The 25113-nt window shown below is 50.0% G+C and overlaps 2 protein-coding genes across 8 annotated transcripts in view; both read left to right on the top strand.

Annotated features, from left to right (window-relative positions):
* Positions 1 to 25113, top strand: part of IQGAP1 (IQ motif containing GTPase activating protein 1) — a 224954-nt gene that overhangs the window by 192884 nt on the left and 6957 nt on the right. For 5 of the 7 annotated variants that reach the window (XR_007454151.1, XR_007454149.1, XR_007454150.1 and 2 more), the window contains exons 43-47: positions 5470 to 5505; positions 7395 to 7480; positions 9537 to 9586; positions 15182 to 15399; positions 18681 to 18979. Coding sequence is in view for 4 of the 7 variants with exons in the window: in XM_049614185.1 (XP_049470142.1) it covers positions 5470 to 5505; positions 7395 to 7480; positions 9537 to 9586; positions 15182 to 15399; positions 18681 to 18979 (689 nt within the window). In the remaining 3 variants the exon portion in view is untranslated. Of the gene's footprint in view, positions 1 to 53; positions 1486 to 5469; positions 5506 to 7394; positions 7481 to 9536; positions 9587 to 15181; positions 15400 to 18680; positions 18980 to 25113 lie in introns of those variants that run through there. The other 2 variants (XM_049614186.1, XM_049614187.1) reach the window with 2 other exon arrangements.
* BLM (BLM RecQ like helicase) overlaps positions 13262 to 25113 on the top strand; it is a 164871-nt gene continuing 153019 nt past the window's right edge. The window contains exon 1 of the mRNA XM_049614195.1: positions 13262 to 13579. The gene's annotated coding sequence lies outside the window, so the exon portion shown is untranslated. The remainder of the gene's footprint in view (positions 13580 to 25113) is intronic.

Here is a 25113-nt window from a genome sequence, read left to right as displayed (position 1 = left end):
CTCTGCTCAGTGTGGATTTCCTGAAGTCGGCATTTTAATGGTCTTACTTCCAGCAGGGTGCCCAGCACACGGGAGCCCTTGGTGTTGGAGAACTGTGGAGAAGTTACACGGTGGCTCTCGTGCATGGAGCACTGGGCTAGAACGGACTCTAGGTGCTGACATCCAACCTGCGGGGTTCACTAAGACACTTTCCAAGCCTGCCTTTCCCTCTGCGGTTGATAATCTAGTAGGAAAAATGGTGTTGAATTACCTGTTCCCTGTGCAGATTGGCTCTTGTCCACAAACAGTTAGGGCCGCGTGTTTGGTCTTAAAACAGGAGCATAAGTAAATCTTGGTCAAGATAATAGCAGCTTTTCTGGTTTTCTTTATTTTTGAGGCCATTGAAGCCCTAGGTAGTCTCTGTTCCTTCCAAGGAGAATGTCCAAGGTCTTATTTCCTTGCCCACGGTAGGGATGGGATTAAGTTAGTAACAATTGTTGCCGTATTTGCTCCCTTGGTGCAGTTCAGAGATGGCTGCATTTGCCCAAACGTTCATTTACGTTTCAAGTGTCAGGTGGTTGAGAGGTGGTCTGGGCCACGAGGCTGTGTCTCCACCCACGGGAGTGTGAGCGTCAGGCTGGCGGTATCGTGGGAGCTGGACGGGAGTCCGGTGCTCACTGCCGAGGGAAATGGGGTGCACGGGAGATGCGGTAGTTTGGCCTCAGGAGAGGCATTGATGGGAGCAAAGAGAGAAACCCCAGAAAGGCAGAGGCTGTGATCAGTGGAGGTGCCAGGAAGTACAGCAGGACCCTGGTCTCCCTGAACCGAGAGGGAACCAGATTGATGGATTTTCGCCCCGGAACCGTGAATAACGAGCTCATTTCTACCCCTGCCGTTCCTTCATTTGTGTTGTCGTCCTCTTTGCAAAGTTTATGCTTCCGCAGAAAGGGCCAGAATCCTCGAGACAAGAAGGAAATCGTGGGTAATTTTAAGGAAGGAGCCTTTCGGGCCTGCGTGCAGAGAGGAAAGAAAGTAAGTGAAGGAGGCGATTAACTGAGTGAGCTAGCCTGGGTGGGGAGGAGATTGTCCAGGTCGGTCGGAGGGCAGAAAGGCAACAGAATGGAAACGTTGATCGCGGTAGACAGACCAAGAAAGAAACCCTGGAGCAGAATTTCTGGGTTGACCTGAGAATCAAGGTGGTCACTCCTTTGCAAATCAGCAGGTAGAGATTGTTGGGCCCTCGTGGCTGACAGCCGGGGAAGGTGGGCTGACCTCCCAGCTCGAACCTCCGAGCTGTGTGCCTGCTTCTCTGCAGCAGCCTTGCAAGAATAGCATAGCTCAGAAACACATCCAAATAAGGATGTGTTTACATGGGAAAGCCAGCGTGTTTAAAGTATTCTTCAAGTCTCCAAGGATGGGGCTTATTTCTGGAGAATTCTGTTTGTTGGTGGGAGCTATTTTAAATAGTTTCGTGTATTTTCCCCCTGTAATTCATTAAAGTTTTTTTCATTCTCTTTTCCTTTTGGATTTTAAAAATAATCAATTAGCTTTGCAAAAAGGTATTTCTTATTATAGGACCAACCAAATAAAGTAAAGGTTTAAAAAGTGATGGGAAACTATAATTGAAGCCCAGGATTTAGGCTCTGCAGCAGACACAGTAATAAGTGCTCTTTCCCTGGGAATCTTCCCCGAGCATAATGATGTAGCCTCAGTCCATGTTTTTCTTTGTTGGTTTGCTTTAAGCTGATAAGGGAGCATCTGCTCTTATGTAACTACATGAGCAATAAACTGATCCATCCATGAGCGGGAGTCTGTGTCCCCAGAGGAAGAAGCCATTAGTCTGATACATGGCTTCGCAATTTTCATAATGGTTATTGAGTTGCGTGACAATTAGGCGTCAACAGTAAGTGGTTGATGTAAATGACAGAAGTAAACTTACACAACCAGACAAGGCTCTTACAGTTTCTCTCTTCTTACTTAATTATCCAGAACCTACGAAGAGAAGCGTTGACCATTTCCCTGGCAGCAGGTGCACTTGGCCATTTCACACGCACACAGCCCGGCCAGCAGAAGGGCTCTGTGTGAGCCTGGCTCGGTCTCCTAGCCTAGGACTGTCCCCTAACTGCCCTCTGCTCCCTCGCTCCCACGTTGCCGTGGAGGAGGGGGCTGGAGCGGTCCCTGTCCTTTCCGGGACCCAAGAGCGTGTGGGAATCATCTTCCGTGCACCCACAGCTATAGATAGATGCTGAGTTGTACCAGCTTTGGGAACTGCAGCCCTGAGCCCCTCCCCTGGGAAAGAGGCATGGCTTGGACCTCCGGTGGCCTTTCAGCAGGCAGATGCTGTGACCCGCTCAGTTAAGGAGAAGGTCTCAAATGCAAATAACCCTGAAGGAAATGAGCCCGTTAATGACCCCTTTGTGTACGTAGAGGAGGGAGAGGGGGAGGGCACAAGCATCCCAGATCTTAAGGGGGTCCGAAGGTGTCACCCAGACAGCAAGAGTGCCAGGACGGGGAGGCCGAAGGGACCCACCTCCTGCTGCACCTGCCACATCCCTGCTCAACAAACCCAGCTGGTGCCAGGAGTTTAGATTTGTCCGGCATGGGAGCGGGCAGAAGGAACGTGGTCTGGGTTGCATTTGGGAGGTCAGCCCTCCGTGGCTCCGAGGCCTCGAGGGTTCCCGGAACACAGATGGAGCCGTGGTCGTTGCCGTCCCCTGTGGGACCGATGTGGGTGAGTGTCCTCTGTTTCCAGATGTTCAGTCACAGCGCGTTCCCTTTTTTAGCGTTAGCGCTTTATTTATAGTTGTATCCTAGGGCATTTTTTTAATCCAGTAATAAAAAATCCAGGCTTGGATATTTTGGTTCGGTGTTGGGTTGGCGCTAGCATCCATTACCGCCACCCCCGTTCTTGCTGTTACCTGAAGCCGCGAGCCTGTCGCCCGTGATTTCCCCCATTCCCACACCCCTCGCACCGTTCAGCAGCCAAGTCCGGGCCGTCCCGTCCTGCAGTGAGCCTCAGAGCCACCTCCTCTGTCCTCGCTGCCCGGGCCCACTTCCTGCCTGCCTGGACCGGTCTGCTGGTTCCCCGCCCGCTCTCCCTGCCTTGGGGCTTTCTCCTTCCCAGCCATCCCGCCCTCCCGCTGCTAGAACCCTCTCTCCAAAGCCCGGCTGTGATCCCATCACTCCTGATTGCTGCGTCGTCACGCCCGTAACTGGCAGGCTCCTTCAGTCCAGCCTCATCCGTCACTCCTCCCACCTTGTGCTCCGGCCATTCTGGCCCCTGCTGTACACACTGGCCTTGCCTCTCCTTCCCACTCTTCCCTTCTTCCCCGTCTCTTCCCCACCCTCCCCTCCTTCCCCTCCTCCTCCCGTCTTTACACTGGGGCATCCCCTTCACCCTCACTCCCCAGTGTCTAAATCCCTACACAGAGTCCCAGAATTTGCAGGCAGCGTGATCTTGGGGCTGCTAATAGTGACTGCCTCATAGGGCCGCTGTGAGGACGGCATAGACTGCCTCACAGAGCTGGGGAGCCTGGCACATAGTAAATGAACAGTAATGTTGGCTCTCAGTGTCATCATCCTTGTCATTATCCTTCATGGGCCTGACTCAGATGCCTCCTCCTCCAGGAAGGCTTCCTTCTGTTTCAGTGGTACCAACGGGATAGCAGAGGGGTGATGTCTGCTTGCCACTCCGTCTCACAAGGTAGCCCTCGGCTCCTCGCGTATGAGGGGGAGGTCAGCCTTCCTAATGGAGCCCAGGGTGGCTGGGGTCTTGATGACGAAGAGATGTTGCAACGTAGCTCGCCAGATTGCCGATTCAAGCTTAGCTTATTATTTGTAATGGGATAGTCACTGTTTCCCGGTCAGAATGGTCAAGTTCCAGGCCCTTTCTCAAGATGAGGGTCCCCAAGGAAGCCAAAGTATGAATCAGAAGTTTGTCTCCCCTCCTCCTGACGCTGCTGATTGAGAGCCACGCCCTTTGTCTCTCTGCACCTCGTTTCCCAGTGCTCTCTGCTCACCTTGCTTTCCTTGGACGTGGCACATGGGGATTAAGCTCTAGCCTCGTCCGAGTCCCTAAGAGAGCAGGCGAGGACTGTCTGTGGAGGGTCCTCGGAGGTGATCATTAAAACCAGATTCCTGGGCCCATCCTCACACCCTCTGAATCAGTCTTCGAGACAGGCCCAGGAACCTGCATTTTAACGGGCTTACCCAACTCTTGGCGTGCACCAAAGTAAAGTCTTAGGTCACTAACCTAGATTCTGTTTGCGTGGGCTGAGAGAGGTTCTGTCTTTATGAGTGAGCTTAATTTATCCACCTGTTAGCGCTCCTGGGGATTCTCAGCGGTGCCCCCTGCCTTGGGCCCCACCACGATGGGCCGTCTTCTACCTGTTTTGGAGAACTTGCCTCCTTGTTCTGACTTCTCCCCTCTGCCCTACCATCTGGCCACGCCTAGCACTCGCCAGTGCAGGAACTTGATGAATGCAGGTTGAATGAATGATCGTCAGACATTTCCTTTAAGCTGCAGAGGCTCATCAGGTTAACTGATAGGTTGAACTTTCTCCAGAAACTTAACTAAGCTTGACCCATGTAAGCCTCTTTAAAGACTTAGCACTTAAAACTTTGTCCCGATTTTATACCGAAAACTCACTGTGTTTCATTACTCCAAGGAGCACGGTAACGTATCATTCTTGGCATAGTTCGTGGGTTTTCACTTAGAGCAATGGGAAATACTGTACTTTGTCATCTGCACTGTATTTTATGGGTTAAAAATGCTGGATTAGCCAGAATATATTCCCAGTCAAATTTTTTTTAAAACTTTGTGAATAGCTGTCACATACACTACTTAAATTGACTGAGACTCCAGGTAAATTTATTTTTAAAATAACTTGACCCCCTTGTAAGCAATACTTACATATTTATGTAAAAAAAAAAAAAAAAAATATATATATATATATATATATATATATATATATATATAAAACAAGGCACAACATGGAACTTCCAGTTTGTCCCTCTAGATACACGTGGTAAGTGTGGAACAGTCATGTGGATTTTTGGATTTACCTGCCCTTCCCCCACCCCACCCCACCCCACACGCGGGAACATTTTGACCTTTATTTCTTTCCTTTGTGATTTGAATAGAGGTTCTCAGACTTTGTACATGGTCTTTCTTTCAGGATAGAGGCAGTTAAAAAAAATTAAGACGGAGATAATTTTAAAGGAAAAGGAAAGTAGAAAGGAGCCAGCTTTCGACTTAAATAAATCCTGTCTATTTTAATTTTAGTATAAATGCTAATGCACCTTGGGAAGAGCATCCGTGTACCAAAACCACCTTTTTCTATTTCAAAATTCTGTTTTCTATTTCTATTTTCTATTTCTATTTTCAAAATTCTATTTCAAATCAGAAAGAGTCACTGATTCTTGGCTAAATAAAATTGGAAGTACCACATAAAAGTGTTTTGTTTTTTTTTTTCCTTTCTCTCCCACTAGGTTTCTGTGATGGTGAGAACGATGTACACGGGGAAGGTATGAACTGATTTCACCTACCGGTGCCGAGCGAGATGCTAACCACAATATCTGTAGCCTCCTTTCCACTCTGAACTCTTCACAGTCCTGTGTCCAGGACTTCCCCAAATGCTGACACGAGCCACGATCAAGGGCAGGAGAGAGGAACCATGTAGTAGTTAGGTCACAGAAGTTGTAACCACATGAAAATATTAATGAATCAGTCACTGAAACCACTAGTTATCCAAACACTTTGTTTCTCAGCTGTCTCTTCGTATCTAGAAAGTTTTGCAAGTTAAGGCACCCGGCTGGTGCCTTAACTCAAGGCCCACATTCAGGGTAGAGATTACTTAAAAATAAAATCTAGAGGGGTGCCTGGGTAGCTCAGTCAGCTGACTGTCCGACTTCGGCTCGGGTCATGATCTCACAGTTCGTGAGTTCAAGCCCCGCGTCGGGCTCTGTGCTGACAGCTCAGAGCCTGGAGCCTGCTTCAGATTCTGTGTCCCCCTCTCTCTCTCCCCCTTCCCCCTCACCCCGAGGCTGTCTCTCTCCCTGTCTCTGAAAAATGAATAAACCTTTAAAAAACCCACTTTTTTTAATAAAATAAAATCTAAAAAGAAAAAGAAAAGAAAGTTTTCAACAGATGCAGATGACAGTGGGAGGAAAGGCAAACTGATTGCAAAGTGAAATTGCCAGTTTTGCAGAAGATACTGAGTTTCCTAAAGCCATTTGGAGCTGGCAACCTACTGACGGAGGAGGGCGTGACCCAGTTCATTTATTCACCGAGCACCAGGCGCGGTTTTCTTTCTCTAAATCTTTATAACCTGAAACTTAATTTGACCAAATAAGCTTTCCAAAAGAGAGTGGCTCGAATAACAGGATGAAGAGGGACGCCCTCCCACCCCACCCCCAGCCCCCACCAGGAACGGTGGTTCACCCTGGAATATCCAAGCCGAAATGGCAGCCGTGTCCTCATTCTCAGGATTTATTCTGCAAGTTTGGTCTCTGTTTCAAGTGACTTCTTTCTGGGGCCTCTTATCCTCGGGTGCACAGACTGTCCTGGTGTGGGGCCACGACAGTCACGCCAGAGGCCGTGTAGCCACGGAGGCCCAACAGCAGTTGTAGTTCTGAGCTGTCGCCAGTGCCTCTCGGGTTGAATCCCCTTCCTGACATCAGATCCCCCAACCCCCCGGTCTCCCCTGGCCAGACCCGGGACGTTAACATCCTCCCTGGCGTGGAGCTGGCTGTTCAGTGGCTCTGCTTCAAACCGTCTGGATTCTCAGTTCCCGTCCACCTGCCGCCCCCACCCGCCAGGGAGCAGCCTCCCTGCCACCTTCCATGCTGGGTCCCTCTTCTCTTCACTGCCCTCATTTCATCCCTCCTGGGCCACTGTGGCCTCTCCTCACCCCGCCAGCTTCCATGCTCTCCTTGCCCAGCTTTCAGGGCCTCCCCTCCCCCAATCTGGCCTCAACCTTCTGAACTTTATTTCCTGCCACTCTTTTCTTACGCCATGCTCTGTTGAGAAGCGTATCTCCATTCCGTAGTTGCCCGCCATTTCCTTGCTTCTGGGCCTTTTTTCCTCATCTCATCTCTCGGGAATGTGTTTTCCTGTGCCCCCAAAGGGCTCCACCGGGTGCCCGGCTGCAGAGGCCCGCACTGTCTGTTCCCTGTCTGCACGGCAGCCCCCCCGCTGACGCCCTGGTTCTTACCGGCGGCCCCTCGCTGCACCTTACACTCCAGGGCTGAATCCAGGGCTGCCCCACAGCAACGCGCAAAACCCCTTCTTCAGTAGCGAGTCAATACAGAAAGTGTCCTATAAAATCACCTTTTTTGCAAAGATGATGAGTTTGGCCGAGGGTGGGATGGCCACCTTCTAAACACAGTGAATATGCTTTTCCTCCCCCCTTTAGTGCTATCTTTCCCTGGCCCGCTGAAAGAAGAGAATCTGTTAAATGTTCCCAAGCCTCTGCCAAAACAGCTGTGGGAGGCCAAGGAGGTAAGCGACCATCCTCAGCCGTGTGTGTTGTCTCCGGGTATTTGCACGCCCGACGTCGGTGTGAAGTCCTGCAGTAGGGAAAATAGGAGGAATTGAGAGAGAAGGAAGAGAGGGTGTCAGGGGACAGAGATGGACAACCGTTGGGGATGATGGTTTAAATGAAACTTACAGTTGTGTTGATGAGCTGGTACAGTGATCTCCTGGCTTACGGTTTTCCTGTGAATTTACTCATTCCGAAAAGCCTATCCGTCCTTCTCACCTCAGTCCTGTTCCTAAAAGCACAGACACCTCGTTGCTGCTAGTCATGGGCACATTTTCTGTTTTATAGCCAGACCTCCTCCCTGTCACCAGCTTCGGCCCCCTTTCTTGAATCCAGGGTATTTGACCTGAGTTCTCGGGGGAGTCAGTAAACAAGTCCTCTGTCTTGTGATTTCTGTGAGCCTCTGAGTATTTGCACGCACAGCTGTGCTAGCTGACCTCTGCCGTGGCGCTCGCCGTAAACCTCGCTGCGGAAGCAGGGCGTCCCCGGGTACTTGACTTGGCCTTTCTTCCGGTAGGGAGGCTGTGTTGCCTTTGAAAGAAAACAGTTTGTCTGTGCTGGCCACGAGCGAGACTCTGAGCGAGACTCTGTCACCACTGCCTGTGCTGACTTAACTCTCCCACCTGTTCAGGGTCCCCTGGTCCAGTTTTAGTTTCTTCTGCCAAATGTATCGAAGTCATCATTAGCATTAAGGGTGGGCTAGAAAGGGGTTTTTTTGTGTGTTTTTTTTGTGTGTGTTTTTTTTTTTTTTTTGGTAAAAGCAAGATGTATGTGATGTTTCACCTTTTTTTTGGGTGGAATTTAAAATTCACATACTTAAACATAGGAGAAGCAGCCGCACTGTCTTTGGGGCCGTGGGAGGCACAGGCAGGTTTGGAGCCTTTTTTCAGAGGACACGCGTGGCTTCTCCAGCAGAGGGGTGGCGGTACCCACTCTTCCCTGAGCCTGGGGACTGCTGTCTCTGGAGAGCCGTCCTCACCATGGTTCTTGTGGCCACGCAGCACTCTGTAGATCGTTTCTGGGACAAGAGTGAGTCAGCGGTACATTCGCGTTTTTTCCCCAGCATCTGTTTATCAGGCCCCTACTGCCAGGCATCCTGGCTGCCGGGATAGGTGCTACAATGAACAAAATGAAAATCCCTGCCCCCTCTCCCCAAGCTTCGACTCTAGTTAAAATGTGTATTTTCTTCTGACATTAATTTCCTCCTTCTTCACCCGGTTTTGTTTTCTTTCTTCTTTTCTTGTGAGGCCAGTTGGAAAAGTAATGTTTATTTAAAAGCTCTCTATAGAAAACATCGGGTTTAAAAAAAAAAAATTTATTTTTGAGAGCGATAGAGCATGGGTGGGGGAGGGGGCAGAGAGAGAGGGAGACACAGACTCCGAAGCAGGCTCCAGGGTCTGAGCTGTCAGCACAGAGCCCGACGCGGGGCTCGAACCCTCAGACCGCGAGATCATGACCTGAGCTGAAGCCGGCCGCTTAAGCAACTGCGCCACTCAGGTGCCCCAACATTGGCCTTTTTGAAGGAAATAATACTCCTCTAGAAGATAAATTAACACGTCAAAAATCAAGAAACTTGGCTGTGGGGCTCCTGGGTGGCTCAGTGGGTCAAGCATCCGACTTTATCTCGGGTCATGATCTCACAGTGGTTTGGTCCGTGAGTTCGAGCCCCGCCTCGGGCTCTGTGCTGCCAGCTCGGAGCCTGGAGCCTGCTTCAGAGTCTGTGTCTCCCTCTCTCTCTGCCCCTCCCTCGCTCATGCTCTGTCTCTCAAAAATAAATAAACATTAAAAAAAAAATTGTTTTTTTAAAAAAAGGAAGAAAGTTTACTCATGTTCTGCCTCCCCCCGGGCCGGGAAAAGTCTAGTCAGAACAGAAACGCGTGCCGTGCGAGGATGCTCCCCCAAGCGCTGGCTCTCCTTGCACTGACTGGGGCCCCAGGACACTGACAAAGACTCTTTCAAAAAACTGGCATCTGACTTCGCAGTGCGTAAGCCCCGATTACTGTTGTCTCTCCCCAGATTCAGTCCCTGTCAGGGCGCCCTCGGTCCTGTGATGTTGGAAGCGGCAGGTAAGTAACGTTCTGCCCGTTCACGGCTCAGAGACCGTACCGTAGGTTCTCCCGGAAGGAGAGCCTCATTGCTTTGTCACAAAACCCTGGGAAGCTTCACTTACCATGTGTGAATGGGAAGTCCACTGAATTTTTTTTTTAGGGACAGCAGCTCCCCTTGGTACTCACGTTTCATTTGTTTAAAGTCATCAAGTTGCGTAACCGCGGTGCCAAGTGAAACCGCCCTAGATGCGCCCGAGAGGAACACAGCCGAGCGTTGGTCAGTACCCGGCTCCGCTGTAGAAGCAGAAGCCGAAGGCCCGTGGCATCGGGGACGGTGGCCAGGGAGGGCGACGGCGTCCGTCAGCCTGGGGGCTTCCTTGCGCAGAAGGCGATTGAGAGTGTGTCCCTGAGCACCCTTCGTGCCACTGAAATACACGATTACGAGTGATAACGTTTCACGTGAGGTACGTTTTACCACGATTTAAAAAACTGAGCGGAAGATGAACATCGTAGGAGAAATTTGCAACTACAAAAAGAGTGTTTTTGAAACCACTGATTCGCCGGTGCGTTCAGGAGCGTACAGCTTTACTCCCTAAAAGATTTGAGACAGCTCACAAAAAGTAGGTATGGCATCAACATTAATGCAGGAAGTTCATGAGGAAATCGGGGCTGCGGACGAGCGGGGAGCTGGGACGGATAATGAAGCCCCCACGTCAACAGGCGCCCCTCGAACTGGCCCGCGAGATGGGGTACAGCGTGCACACCGACGGAGCCCTGGGGACCCGAGGGGCAGGGTCCTCACAGAGCCCCCCAGGGCTGTCCCACCGCTTCGAACCAAAATCAGCTGAGAAGCAGCGACTCTTTCCGGGTCTCGAAATAATGTGGTGTGAAAGCGGGACCCTTGCACGATCTACCTGAGGACGAGCACACATTTCAGAGTCTGTGGACGGAGTTAATCGACCTCAGGCCGTCGTTGCGTGTTATTTCCCCAGCAAAGCTTTCTATGTGTTTTTCACGGCAGTTCATTCAGGGAACTCCCTACGGAGTCCCCGGAGTGCGGACTTTATTTCTTTCTCCCCTTTTCTTTTTTGGCTAAACCTAAACTCATGCAATTAACAGTCCACCGAGCTGAGCTGAGGATTGACCTTCTCTTCAAAAAGTCAAAAAGCCTGGCAGGACACATACCTGGACGGAAGACCAGCACACCTGGGGCGCAGGACGTCCCCGCAGATAGGGGGCGATGTGGTTTTTATGGAAAGGGCTAAGATTTTCTTCAAGAACCAGTTTTGGCTCACCCCTCGGACAACTGAGGGATCAAGACTCCAAAGGCCCACGTTCCGGAACGAGGCTGCGAATTGTTGGCCGCCTCCCCTCCCCCCCACCAGAGCTTTAGAGCTGGCGTTTCGCAGATAAAGAGTGTTGTTTTCTTGCTCTTGTGTTAGAGGCGGGGTTCTATTCAGTGACTCTTAGTCATTCAAGTATTTATTGGCCCCCTGATTGTAGGTGCTGGGGTAGAGCAGTGAACAAAGCACATCAAGTCCCTGCTTTTCAAGGAGCCGATGCTCTAGAGGAGACAGACGGGCAGGGATGGTTAGGCAGATAAATATGTCATGTGTTGGTAGGCGCCAGGAGGAAGAAGGCAAAGGCAGATCGGCAAGCCCCTTCTTGGCTGAGATGCTGTGTGACCCGAACCTGGGAGGAGCCGAAGGGGGACGTGTTCCAGGCGGAGGGGACAGCAAGTCAGAGACCCTGAGGCAGGCGTGTGCCTGGAGAATGCGGAGGCTGGCGTAGCTTGCGTGGGACTTGAAGTCAGAGTGGAATCATCAGAGGGTTTTGAACTAGGGATACTGTCACATGCCTCATATCAGATTCAGGAGAGAACTCGGGCCGGGAGTAAGTGTATTTGGAAAGTTACAGCTTGTATTTCTCTCAGCCAGAGAGAAACTGTTTTGAATGTCACCAATGACCTGCTTCACACTGGCCAGTGATTTTCCCCATCCCTGTTACGAGCCGCGGGACCCTGCCTTCCGCCCTTCCTCCCACTGCAGTCCCTCCCCACCCACCCCCACCCCCACCCCCACCCCATGGGTCTCTCTTCTCTCAGCCCGAGAGCCCGTCTGCTCTCAGGGTGATCAGCTCTGGGTTCCCAAGCTCCTTTTCCTAGACCTTGACCTTTAACCCTACGACCGGTGTCCTGCATCCAGCCCCCCGAAAGACAAGGTTTCCCATTCAGTTTCTCTACAACCAAAATTACCTTTCCTCCTCATCCGTCACATTGGACACCTTTCCTTCTTCCCCATTTCTTTCCAAGCCTCCACAGTTAACCCCCCCTACCTGTACCCAGAAAGGGAGGCCACCCAGAAGGAACGCTCAGCTCCCCTCCTGCCCGATTCCCCTCACCATTCTGTTTTCGTGGGATCAGAGCCGTAGGTGCCCCCTCCTGTTCAGGAGGTGCCCCCTCACCTTACCCATGCCCTGGCCCTCGTCCCCACTGGGCTCTCCGAAGCCTCTCCCTCCTGCTTGCCCTTCCCTCTCCTGAGTGTTTGGCCCTTCCCAGCCCTTCTACTAGGTTTTTCAGTCTACGTTTCAATGTACTTACTAAGGAAGCTACGCTGAAAAAGCCCTTCCTTAGCCCTGAGTTCCCTTTCCGTTCCCTTCCTTCCTTCCTTCCTTCCTTCCTTCCTCCCTCCCTCCCTCCCTCCCTTCCTTCTCGTTTCCAGAATTCTTAGCCACACTTTTGGAAGAGTATTTACTGTTGAGTCTTCCTTAAGGCCTGTCCATTCCTCAGCCTACTGTGGCCTGGCCTCTGCCCCCGCTGTTCCTCAGGAGACATCCCAAGTACACATCCTCTTGCACTGTGGGGACTCTGTGTCTAAGACAGAATTCATTATCATCCCCCGAGCACCTACCCTTACCCCCGGTGTGCTCATACACCCCAGTGTCCCTAGGCTGGCATCCCCATGCTGCAAAATCCGGAGTCCTTCTCGAGGACTGCTGCAGGTGTCTTCAGACTTCATCCGTGTCTCTCCATTCCCACATGCTCTCCCTTTGTCACCTGGGACTACTCAGCAGCGGCCACCACTGACCTTGCTGCCCCCAGGCTCTGCTCCCTGTGCATCCTCCCTCCCCCGTCTATTAGCCACACTGTCCTCAGAATGACTAGGTCTCCCCCTGCCCCCCCCCCACCGAGCCTTCCACTGGCTTCTTGTCTGTCTGAGCCTTGTGCGCTCTCTGCCTACCTATCCAGTCCCGCCTCCTATCGCCACCGCCTCTCCTGAACTTGACCTTCCTGCTGTATTTCCTGCGGTATCTAAATTCCTTGGGCACACTGTGTGGTTTCACGCTTCCCTGCTTTGCCCAGGCTGTGAACTCTGCCTGAAATGGTTTTCCCACCTAGATGCTCTGAATTCCTGGGCCTTCGAACTCAGCCCAGGAGCCCCCCGGGGAGGCCCCCCCCCCCCCCCGCCTGCCGGTCATCCCCTCCACACCTTATGCCACCAGGCTCTGTCACTGCACTACAGAATTGTGTTATATGGCTGCTTTGTCTGAGTCTCTTGAGGCCCGGATGCCCGTGGCTGGTCCCTGGGAGGTGACGTGTTGACATTGCCTTCCACTGCTCCTGGCTAACGGCACCTTCCTCCAGCTGTTTTCCTCCTCTTCAGCCCCACAGCTCTCCTCCTGAGGCCCGGATGCCCGTGGCTGGTCCCTGGGAGGTGACGTGTTGACATTGCCTTCCACTGCTCCTGGCTAACGGCGCCTTCCTCCAGCTGTTTTCCTCCTCTTCAGCCCCACAGCTCTCCTCCTGGTCAGACCTGGACCACACAGGAGCCTTCTTTTTTTTTTTTTTTTTTTTTTTTTAATTTTTAATGTTTTCATTTATTTTTGAGACACAGAGAGACAGAGCATGAGCAGGGGAGGAGCAGAGAGGGAGGGTGACACGGAATCCGAAGCTCTAGGCTCCGAACTGTCAGCACAGAGCCCGACGCGGGGCTCAAACTCACGAACCGTGAGGTCATGACCTGAGCCGAAGTCGGGCGCTCGACTGACTGAACCCCCCCAGGCGCCCCCACACAGGAGCCTTCTAACAGGCTCTCCCTGCCTCAGCGTCTGCTCCCTCACGCCGTCCTCCACATTGTAACCACGGTGGCATCTCTGAGGCGGCATTCTCCAGCCTATGCTGGCCTCCCTACTTCTCACAGTCCCTGATCTGGACCCTGCAGAACAGCACATCCTCTCACCCCTTGTTCACTTCACTCCCCTCCTGCCTCATCTGCTACCCACCCCTTCCCGGCCTCTGCTGTCACTCCCTGGCCACGCTGCTTCCTTGAAGCGTGAGCACCCTGCCCTGTGCTCGGTGAAGGCTTCCTTCCCCCGCCCGTCCTGACGGTGACAACTCCCGCTTCTGTGTCCTCAGTGTCACGCGTCCCTAACGGTCCTCCCAACCCCTTATCGGCCCAGGCCCCACACGCTTCCTTCCACACTGCAGTCGCTTGCTTCACTGCCGGTCTGTCTCTCCCGCCTGCCTGTGAACCCCAAGCGCGGTGCCCCTCAGGCCTGGGCTGGGCAGCCCCTCCCGGAGCCCCACACTTTAGAGGCCCCACTCCCCTGGAGTCTGGCGTCCCAAGGGGCCCCTGGGGGACACACCGCCTGCCTGAGGGGCGGGGTGGGGGGATGTGGAGTGTGGCCGGGGCTTGGCCTGCAGGCTGGGATAGCCCCACGGGTGGCCCCCGGTGAGGAGCGGGCTGCGGTGGACAGGGGACAACACCCCCCGTGTGTCCCCGTGTGGAACTTCAAGGAACCGGGCGATTCTCAGCTTGAATCTGGCTTTCCAGAACTATCAAGAAGGTGTCGTTTTCCGGGACAGTGTAAGAGTTCGTTCACTTGATTCATAACTTTTAGAAGTTTAGACGCATGATCTGTGGGCCTCCATCTGAGCTCTGGCTCCAGGCCTGCAGACGTCAGGGGTGAGCCTGACGGCGAATCCGCTGGCTCGGCTCGTCCTCACACGGCCCGCCCTCAGCCCAGCGCCTGGCACGCGGTGTCCCCCCCACCCCCGGCACGTTACCAGCAGGCGACTGCCAGCATGTCTCTCTCACTTCAAAACTTACGAAGATTCTAACTGAAAAAATATATCTTGGAAGGTACCTGTTTGATGCCGACGTTCTTTTCGTTTGTTTGTTTTCTTTTTTTTTTTTTTTTTTTTTTTTTTTTTTTGGTGGGAAAGATACTTTTAAAAGCTAGCAAAAAGAACTCCATAAATATAAAGCAGTGCCTCACATTTTGTATGGGGCTTTATAATTTTTCAAAGAACTTTTGCACCCGCAGTCCGATCTGCTTGCGGAAGATATATCTGTAAAGCGGGCATAGGTGATGTCCTTAGTCTGAGTTAACAGGTAAGGCGGTTGCCCTTCAGAGAGGTTAAGCCAAGGATGCAAGTTCTCAGAACGAGGGAGAGTTAAAGCCCACGACACCGGGGCCTGGGTGTTTGATACCCGTTGCCTTTATTCAACAAGCATGTTCTGTTCCCCAGAAGCCAAATGCACTTTAGAAAGTAATCTCTCTGTCTCTCTCTCTCTCTTTCTCTTCCTCTCTCTCTTTATTTTTTTTTCCCAGTGCTTTTCCACACAACGGCCAAAACATAGGCCTCTCCCCCTTCCTGGGGACCCTGAATACTGGGGGGTCGCTGCCAGACCTAACCAACCTCCACTATTCCGCGCCCCTGCCGGCCTCACTGGACACCAGTGACCACATCTTTGGTAGTATGAGTGTGGGGAACAGTGTGGGCAACCTGCCAGCCGCCATGACTCACCTGGGCATAAGAAGCTCTTCCGGTAAGTGCCGGCCACTCACTAAGGGCCGCACCCGTGTAGGTGCCCAAGTGGCTGAATCACAGGTGGCCCCCAGCCAGGCGGCTTATTAGTCGTTCAATGAGAATGACTGCATCCGACTTAGAGATAATTTACGTTATCGGTTCTGGTAGCTCTTGACCCCTGCCGACGTTTCCCTTTGGTGGTCTGTTTCTGCCGGGTTGGATGGGCTCTAGCACACTGGGCTAAACCTTGTCCTCTATTGTCCTCACCAGCCCGGGTGTCCTGGGACTGGGAGAGTAGGATGGGAGAGTCCAGGAAAACAAGTCCTTTCCTTTCTGTGTTCACTGAACAATGTCTGGGGCTCTTAATCAACGTATGCTGGTGGTTTATAATTACGGCTCTCTCTCTAGATCCCTCTAATTTCCCATTGGGTTTCAAAAGAGAATACTTTGAATTTTATTTTATTTATTATTATTATTATTTTAATGTTTATTTTGGAGAGTGAGAGCGTGAGCTGGAAAGGGGCAGAGAGAGTGGGGAACAGAGAACTCAAGTGGCCTCTGCTGACAACAGAGAGCCCCACATGGGGCTTGAACTCGTGAACCGTGAGATCATGACCTGAGCCAAAGTCGGACGCTCCACCCAGGTGCCACAGAGAATATTACGGATTTTAGAAAATTTGTGAGGGATATGATGAAAATATTTTATACTAGATAGATAAATATATTAAATAGAAATCTACCACAGTTTAAAATTATTGGTTCAAATTATTGGTTCAAATCAGAGGTGCCTAAAGACGCAGCATATGGCTATATTAAAATGTTGCCATGGCGGGCGGGCGGGGGGCGGGGGGCGCCTCAGTGGTTCAGTCGAGTGAGCCTCTGACTCCGGCTCAGGTCATGATCTCACAGTTCGTGAGTTCGAGCCCCACGTCGGGTTGTCTGCTGTCAGCGCAGAGCCCGCTTCAGATCCTCTGTCCCCCTCTCTCTGTGCCCCTCCCCTGCTTTCTGTCTGTCTCTCCCAAAATAAATAAATAAATTAAAAAAAAAAAAAAGGGATAAAAAAAACGTTGCCATGATGAGACTTGGGTTACTGTACAAGTTTGAGTGCCCGCAGCTCAGATCCTATGTTGGAACACGACTGAATTTACTTGAACCTCCACAGACGCTCTTGTCCATGCCTGAGGCAGGTTTTGACCCCGTACTCCCAGTGGTGCGGTCCACCCCTCCCGCTGTAAGGGTTCCCAAGAACTGTGGTGTGGACCGTTCCCTCTGGAAGGGCTCCCCAGTGATGGTCCACCAGTGGGAAAGGGCCTGCTGGTTCACGCAGGTCAGAATTCACCACTCACAGGAGAGAAGTCCCCTTTAGCTTGGGCAGCTGGAAGCTTCTCTAATGCTCGTAGCAGTGCAGCCATTGTACCACAGAATTTTAGAGTTGATTTCAGAGATTACCTTTATTTACTTACTAAGATCATTTCATTATCTTGCTGCTCTATTTTCGTGTGCTTGCTGAATTCTGGAGGTACAAGGGCATCCAAGGTCACCTAAACAAAGCAGCATCAGCACTTAGCTCTCTGGGGTCTTGGGGCAGCTGGGGCAGCCCTTGGCACTTTGCTTCAGCTGCAAGTCCTGTGTTTACCACCATCCTCTATCTTCCTCACAAAAGTATTATTTTGTCCAGAACATTGTCAGACCCGATATCAAGCATTTATATAATTTCTAGGTACTCCTTAAAATGCATGTATACAAGGCTGTACGCGTTTTTTTAAACATTTTTGAGCTTTCCCTCTGAATGAGTGGATTTGTTTTTTAACCTCAGTTCACATCTTTAGCCCTGATTCTTGAGCCAGCTGGATCTCTGGTCTTTCCATGGAGACTTGCACTGTGCAACAGCTACGTAGGGTTTATCAGAGACGTCTTCCCTATTTAAAAGTTTTTTTTTCTATGTTTTTATTTTATTCTTGAGAGAGAGAGAGAGAGACAGAGTGTGAGCAGGGGAGAGGCAGAGAGAGAGGGAGACAGAATCTGAAGCAGGCTCCAGGCTCTAAGCTGTCAGCACAGAGCCCAACGTAGGGCTTGAACTCACAGACTGCGAGACCATGACTTGAGCCAAAGTCAGCCGCCCAACCGACTGAGCCACCCAGGTGCCCCTTCCCTATTTTTTTTAAAGTTTACTTATTTTCAGAGAGAGCATGGGGGAGGGCCAGAGAGAGGGAGAGAGAGAGAATCCCAAGCAGGCTCCAAGCTGTCAGTGCAGAGCCCAGATACAGGGCTCGAACTCACGAGCCATGAGATCATGACCTGAGCTGGAACCAAGAGTCAGACACTTAACCAAGTGAGCCACCCAGGTGCCTCTATTAAAAAAGAAAAAAAGCATTTTCCAGCAAAGAATGCTTTGTCATTGCTGAATTATAGTAACTTTCATCTAACACTGATTTTTTTTTTTTTTTTATGAACATAAAAGAACACACAGTTCTGCTCGCCCCACCTGCCAATACCAGAATGATGGACTGAACTTTGAAACACGGCATTCCCATTTGAGATGCGTGGTGGCATTGTTAAGTCACGGAGCAAGGCCACTCTGTGCCAGGCCTGGCAGGACGCAGGATACGGTCCCGGCCTCATAGAACTTATGCCCCAAAAGCCTGTGCCGTGGAAATGGCTTTTCCCAAACTCTGTTGCTCGCGCTAAAATTCACTACCCTTCCCCCCAAATGACACAAAGAACCGGCAAAAACTTCATTTTCCTTGAATTGGAATAGACTGCCCTTAAAGATTTCTGGGGAGCCGGAAAAGCAAAGAGAAAGCAGGAGACACGGGAGGGGGTCCCTTCCTGTGATCCTCTGGGGTGTCCAGGGTATTGACAGGGTCCCCGCCAAGGCAGCGCCCCAGAGCCATGACTCTCAGTGAAGGGATGCTCTCTGAAGGCAGCGCAGGATCCGGGCAGGTGCCTGGGACGGCGCGTTCGGGGGCTCTAAACAGAATGTGTGCGCGGCCCTGGGGTCTTTTGGCCTGGTTGTGGCTGAGCACACACACCCCTGGCCTCTGTCCAGCCCGCCCAGCGGCCGTTTCCACGCTTCCCCGGGAGTACGACTCACTGTCACCCTGCGGCCACCAGCTCTCAGTCCGAGCGCATCCTTTCCCCACCACGGCCACGTCGGCCACCAGTGCGCTCAGGGGAGCCGCCAGGAGCTCCCCACGGGCAGAACCGGCATCGAATACGGATAGCGGGAAGTGAAGCTTTCTTTCACCTCAGGGACACAAAAGATTGTGGCAAGTGACGTGTGACTCTGTTGTCCCGTAGGCCTCCAGAGCTCTCGGAGCAACCCCTCCATCCAGGCCGCGCTCAGCAAGACTGCACTTTCGTCCTCCCCGAACAGCCACCCACAGACACCCGCGCCCAGCGCCTCTGCCCTTCACCCTTCCCTCCGGCTCTTTTCCCTCAGCAACCCGTCTCTCTCCACCACGGCCCTGAGCGGCCCCTCTCGGCGGCGGCAGCCCCCGGTCAGCCCCCTCACGCTGTCCCCCGGCCCCGAAGCGCATCAGGGTTTCAGCAGACAGCTGTCGGCCACCAGCCCGCTGAACCCCTATCCCGCCGCCCAGGTGAGAACAGACTCTCGGCCCCGCACGCTGAGGCACGCAGGGCCTGGAGTCGGCCCACCGTCCCGGGTGTAGACCCCCAGGTCTCAAATGCAGTCAGCCCTCTTGCACGTGAGGCGGGAGAGAGCAGAGTGGGAATAGCTCAGCGCTAATCACTCCCTAATGGCACATTTGTTGTGAGGATCACGGTTTCCAAACACACAGGTTGCGGGCACTAAGTCACAAAAGCTGGGGTTTGGGGAGAGAGCTGGGGTTTGGGCGTAGAGAACCCAATGCAGATGTGTCTAGGATGGGTAGGGGAGACCAGGTTGGGGTTTTTTTGTTTTGTTTCGTTTTTTATTTTTTTTCTTTATTTTTTTTCTTTTCCTTTCTTTCTCTCTCTCTTTATTTTATTTTATTTTATTTTATTTTATTTTATTTTATTTTATTATTATTTTTAAAATTTACATCCAAGTTAGCATGTAGTGCAACAATGATTTCAAGAGTATATTCCTTAGTGCCCCTTAACCATTTAGCCCATCCCCCCTCCCACAACCCCTCCAGTAATGCTCTGTTTGTTCTCCGTATTTATGAGTCTCTTCTGTTTTGTCCCCCTCCCTGTTTTTATATTATTTTTGTTTCCCCTCCCTTACGTTCATCTGTCTTGTCTCTTAAAGTCCTCGTATGGGTGAAGTCCTATGATATTTGTCTTTCTCTAATTTCGCTTAGCATAATGCCCTCCAGTTCCATCCACGTAGTTGCAAATGGCAAGATTTCATTCTTTTCGATTGCTGAGTAATACTCCACTGTGTATGTATGTATATATATACATACATATATATATATATATGTATGTATATACATACACACACCACATCTTCTTTATCCATTCATCCATTGATGGACATCTGTGCTCTTTCCATACTTTGGCTATTGTTGATAGTGCTGCTATAAACATTGGGGTGTCTGTACCCCTTTGAAACAGCATACCTGTATCCCTTGGATAAATGCCTAGCAGTGCAGTTGCTGGGTCGTAGGGTAGTTCTATTTTTAATTTTTTGCGGAACCTCCGTACTGTTTTCCGGAGTGGCTGCACCAGCTTGCATTCCCACCAGCAACGCAAAAGGGATCCTCTTTCTCCGCATCCTCGCCAACATCTGTTGTTGCCTGAGTTGTTCATGTTAGCCATTCTGACAGGTGTGAGGTGGTATCTCATTGTGGTTTTGATTTGTATTTCCCTGATGATGAGTCATGTGGAGCATTTTTTCATGTGTCGATTGGCCATCTGGATGTCTTCTTTGGAGAAGTGTCTATTCTTGTCTTTTGCCCATTTCTTCACTGGATTATTTGTTTTTTGGGTGTTCAGTTTGATAAGTTCTTTGTAGATTTTGGATACTAACCCTTTATCTGATGTGTCATTTGTAAATATCTTCTCCCATTCCGTCCGTTGCCTTTTAGTTTTGCTGATTGTTTCCTTTGCTGTGCAGAAGCTTTTTATTTTGATGAGGTCCCAGTAGTTCATTTTCGCTTTTGTTTCCCTGGCCTCCGGAGACGTGTTGAGTAAGAAGTTGCTGCAGCCAAGATCAAAGGGGTTTTTGCCTGCTTTCTCCTCGAGGATTTTGATGGCTTCCCGTCTTACGTTTAGGTCTTTCATCCATTTTGAGTTTATTTTGTGTCTAGTGTAAGAAAGTGGTCCAGGTTCAGTTTTCTTCATGTCGCTGTCCAGTTTTCCCAGCACCACTTGCTGAAGAGACTGCCTTTATTCCGTTGGATATTCTTTCCTGCTTTGTCAAAGATTAGTTGGCCATACGTTTGTGGGTCTATTTCTGGGTTCTCTGTTCTGTTCCACAGATCTGAGTGTCTTTTGTTTTGTTTTGTTTTTAATTTTTTTTAACATTTATTCTTTTTTTTTTTTTTTTTTGAGAAAGACCGAACACGAGCAGGGGAGGGGCAGAGAGAGAGGGAGACACAGAATCTGAAGTGGGCTCCGGGCTCTGAGCTGTCAGTACAGAGCCCGACATGGGGCTCGAACCCACAAACCGTGAGATCATGACCTGAGCAGCTGAAACTGGATGCTTAACCAACTGAGCCACCCAGGCTCTCCCAGGTTGGGGTTTTAAAATTGGTATGAAAAATGACCCGTAACTGATGCTGTAAGTATTTTAAGCCACAGGGGAAAGCCAAAGAAGACATTTAATACCTTCCTGGAGCTTTGATACTGGATTAGACCTCTTCCCTAATTACACCTACAGATTGGAGAATTAGTACTTTTATTGTTCCTGAAGTAACAGGTATATAGTAAAGATGAGATCTCTGTAAAAGGCCCCAAAGAAATCTGTCTAGAAGGAGGCACATTTAGGGGCACCTGGGTGGCTCAGTTAGTTGGGTGTCTGACTCCAGCTCAGGTCACGATCTCACTGTTCGTGATTTCAAGCCCCGTATTGGGCTCTGTGCTGACAGCTCGGAGCCTGGAGCCCGCTCCGGATTCTGTGTCTCCCTCTCTCTGCCCCTCCCCTGCTCGCGCTCTGTCTCTCAAAAATGAATAAATGTTAAAAAAAAAAATTTAGAAAGAGGCACATTTTGAAGTCACAAGCCTGTTACAAGAGTTTAGATGCCAAAATATCATATCTTGACTTGTTGACTTTGTATTTATTTATTTATTTATTTATTTATTTATTTATTTTACTTTGTTTTTATTCTAAGCTCTCAGGGCAGTTCTTAACCATAATCACCAATGACTATATTTTCAACCTATGGCTCACTCCCTGGATACATTGTGACATCATTTACTGCCCACCTCACCATAAATGAGTCATGTTTAGCAAGGAGGGGTTAACAGAACCAGTTACTACTCACTCTTACATGAGTCATCCCTTTGGGGAGAGGGAGAGAGGGTATTTCATAATTGTTTTTTTAAAGGTTCTGTTTATGTTATTGGATTGCCTTTAATTTTCAAGATCATTTTATGGGATATAAAAAAATAACACTCTTACTCTCTTAACTACATTTTAAGGAGACTGTAGAGGAGAGAGCCTCCTGTTTTGGATGTTTTCATTTGTGGTGTGCTTAATATTTTGATTTTTTAAAAATTAGTGTTATTCATGCACGTGGTTTAAAAAGTCAGATAGTTCTAAAGGGCTAGTTGGGAAATAACAGTTGTCTTCCCCTCCCTGACTGACCATGTTTCTTACTCCCTAGAGATGGTTCCTTCCAACCACTGTAACTTTTTTTTCACGTTTATTTATTATTGAGAGACAGAGACAGAGTGTGAGCAGGGGAGGGGCAGAGAGAGAAGGAGACACGGAATCCCAAGCAGGCTCCAGGCTCCGAGCTGTCAGCACAGAGCCCGACGCGGGGCTCGAACCCACGAACCCACGAACCGTGAGATCATGACCCGAGCCCAAGTCGGATGCTTAACCGACTGAGCCACCCAGGCGCCCCTCCTTCCAACCTTTTTAGCTGATGTCTTTGGTATAACCATGTCATTTCATGCTTGTTTCGTTCTGGACTTCTCGTGTTAGGTTCTATCTGCTGACATCCTCCCATGGAGGATTAGGATATAGCTCTCTCCCCAAACCCCACGCACCCACACACATATTTCCTACCTACCCTCCTCACACCCTGTGCTGTATTGTAATTTTGATGAGAGCAATATTCGGTGTTTAGTGCTTTCACAGTTATAATAGAGCAGTCAAGGGGCGCCTGGGTGGCTCAGTCGGTTAAGCGTCCGACTTGGGCTCAGGTCATGATCTCACGGTCTGTGAGTTCCAGCCCCACGTCGGGCTCTGTGCTGACAGCTCAGAGCCTGGAGTCTGCTTCGGGTTCTGTGTCTCCCTCTCTCTCTGCCCCTCTCATGCTCATGCTCTGTCTCTCTGTGTCTCAAAAATAAATAAACACTAAAAAAAAAAAAAAAAAAAAAGAACAAAATGAACATTTTTTTCTTCACCCAGGAGTTAATAAATGTCTTACTTTTTTGTTAGTCTGGTTTTCTGTGTACGTATTATTTATCCCATCCCGGCTCTTGGGGCCTGGCTAGATCTCCTCTCAGTACTTTGAAACACAAGCCCTCCAGTAGCTCCCCAAGAAAGAGCACATGTGGTGCTGGCATGACTTAAATATGTCCTTAAACATGACAGGTAGAATACCCATCATTGAACACATAATTGGTTAGATATAGAATTGAAATCTGAAATAATTTTCTCTTAACATTTTGAAGATACTAATTCATTGCCTTTTGGTTTCTAGAGTTGCAAGTGAGAAATCCAGTGCTATTCTGAGTTTTAACACTTCAAACGAAATCTCCTTTTTTTCCCCGCCAGGGGCTCGTAGGATTTTCTTTTTGTCCCCCAGGGTTCTGAAACTTGACGATCATGTGGCTTGACATGAATCTGGATGTTTGGTGGGTTTCCTCAACCTGGAAACTCTTATCATCCTTCATTTCTGGGAAATCCTCCTTAATTATTTCTTGGATGATTTCCTCCCTTTGATTTCCCTGTTCTCTCTTTCTAGAACTCCTGTTGTGTGAATGTTGGGCCTCCCATCCTTTCCCTCTCACGCCCCTATTTTTCTCTCTCCTCGTCTTTTCACCCTGCTCTCTGGGAGAACTGCTCAACTTTATCTGCCTGCTATTATGCCAAGTTTTCATCTCTGCTCTCATACTTTTATTATCTTATTTTACTTTAAGTTTATTTATTTATTTTAAGGGAGAGGGAGAGAGAAAAAAGTCCAAGGAGGCTCTGCACTGTCAGTGCGGAGCCCGTCATGGGGCTCCAACTCACCAACTGTGAGATCATGACCTGAGCCGAAATCAGGAGCCAGACGCTTAACCGACTGAGCCCCCCAGGAGTCCCTGCTCTTGTACTTTGAAATTGCCAAGAATTCTTGTTTGTTCTCCGAATGTTCCTCTTTACAGCATCATACTCCTCCCGTGGACGCAATAGCAGTTTTTCACCCCTCTGAGGTTTTCAGTGGTAATTTTTGTTCCAGTTTCTTTTATTTTTTTTGTAATAGAAATCCTCCAAGTTGCCTAAAAGTAGAGAATATAGTGTCCTGAATCTTTCTGTACTCATCATCCAGCCTCAACAATCATCAGTGTTTGTGTAATTCTGTTTCAGCCACATCCCTACTTTGAAAAAAATATATGCAGAGATACCTATCACAAATATTTTATTACACGTGTTTAATAGATGAGGGTTTTCTTTTATAGCCTAAACAGTATAATGGTAATTTTGTTTTTCATGACTACTTCTTGTGGCACAGATTTCTCCAAGTTTCTTTTCTTTGTATGTCTGTCTTAGTCTCTGATTTCCATTCAGATGGTTTCCTCACAGTCTTGTGGTCCTTGGCCCTCTGCTCATCTTTTTTTTTTTTTTTTTTTTTAATATTTATTTTTGAGAGAGAGCAGGGGAGGGGCAGAGAGAGAAAGGGAGAGAGAGAATCCAAAGCAGGCCCCGCGCTATCAGCATAGGGTCTGACGTAGGGCTGGAACTCACAGACTATGAGATCGTGACCTGGGCTGAAGTCGGACACTTAACCGACTGAGCCAGCCAGGCGCCCCTCTGCTCCTCTTTAAGAACAGGACACAGAAATACTGATTGGAAGCCCTGTGTAGATGGATGGGCTTGGTGAGTATGGTCTTCACTGTAGACTGATCTAGCTTGGCCATTTACGTGGGGGATCCCTGGTGTCGTGTAAGTTTCAGGATGTTCTCTCGGGCTGGCCAGATCCCCAGAGGACGCTGACATACGCCCAGCATCCCGTCTTCCGAGACCCAAGCTGGGGAAGAAAGGGGGGAGCCTCAAGATGCAGTAGTGAGCTCTCTTGAACCCTGTGGTTTCAGTAGAGCGTCTCACCTCCTGGGCTCTGCTGTGCTTTGCGGTCCCTCAGCCGGGTTCTCTCCAGAGTGCTGTCTACCGCCCCCCCACCCAGTCTCCCCATAGACCAGGGCTAAGCCCACCCTTGCCTTGCACAAACTGAGGGGATCCTTCTGGATCTTCACCCCTGCTTCCTGTTGTCCCCCAGCCTGCCACAGGGACCCTGTGATGGAAATCTGGCTGCCTCTTGGTTGGTCCCCACTGCCTCTGGTCTTTCTCAGCTCTGCTAAGCCAGTGCCTGTGCGTCCATCCGCTTTTCGTTCTCCAAATTTTGCTGCCACTTTC

This window comes from Panthera uncia (assembly GCF_023721935.1).
Source record: "Panthera uncia isolate 11264 chromosome B3 unlocalized genomic scaffold, Puncia_PCG_1.0 HiC_scaffold_2, whole genome shotgun sequence".
NCBI classification, from domain to species: Eukaryota; Metazoa; Chordata; class Mammalia; order Carnivora; family Felidae; genus Panthera; species Panthera uncia.
The sequence above is the reverse complement of the archived record's forward strand: the minus strand, read 5'-3'. Positions and strand labels throughout refer to the sequence as shown.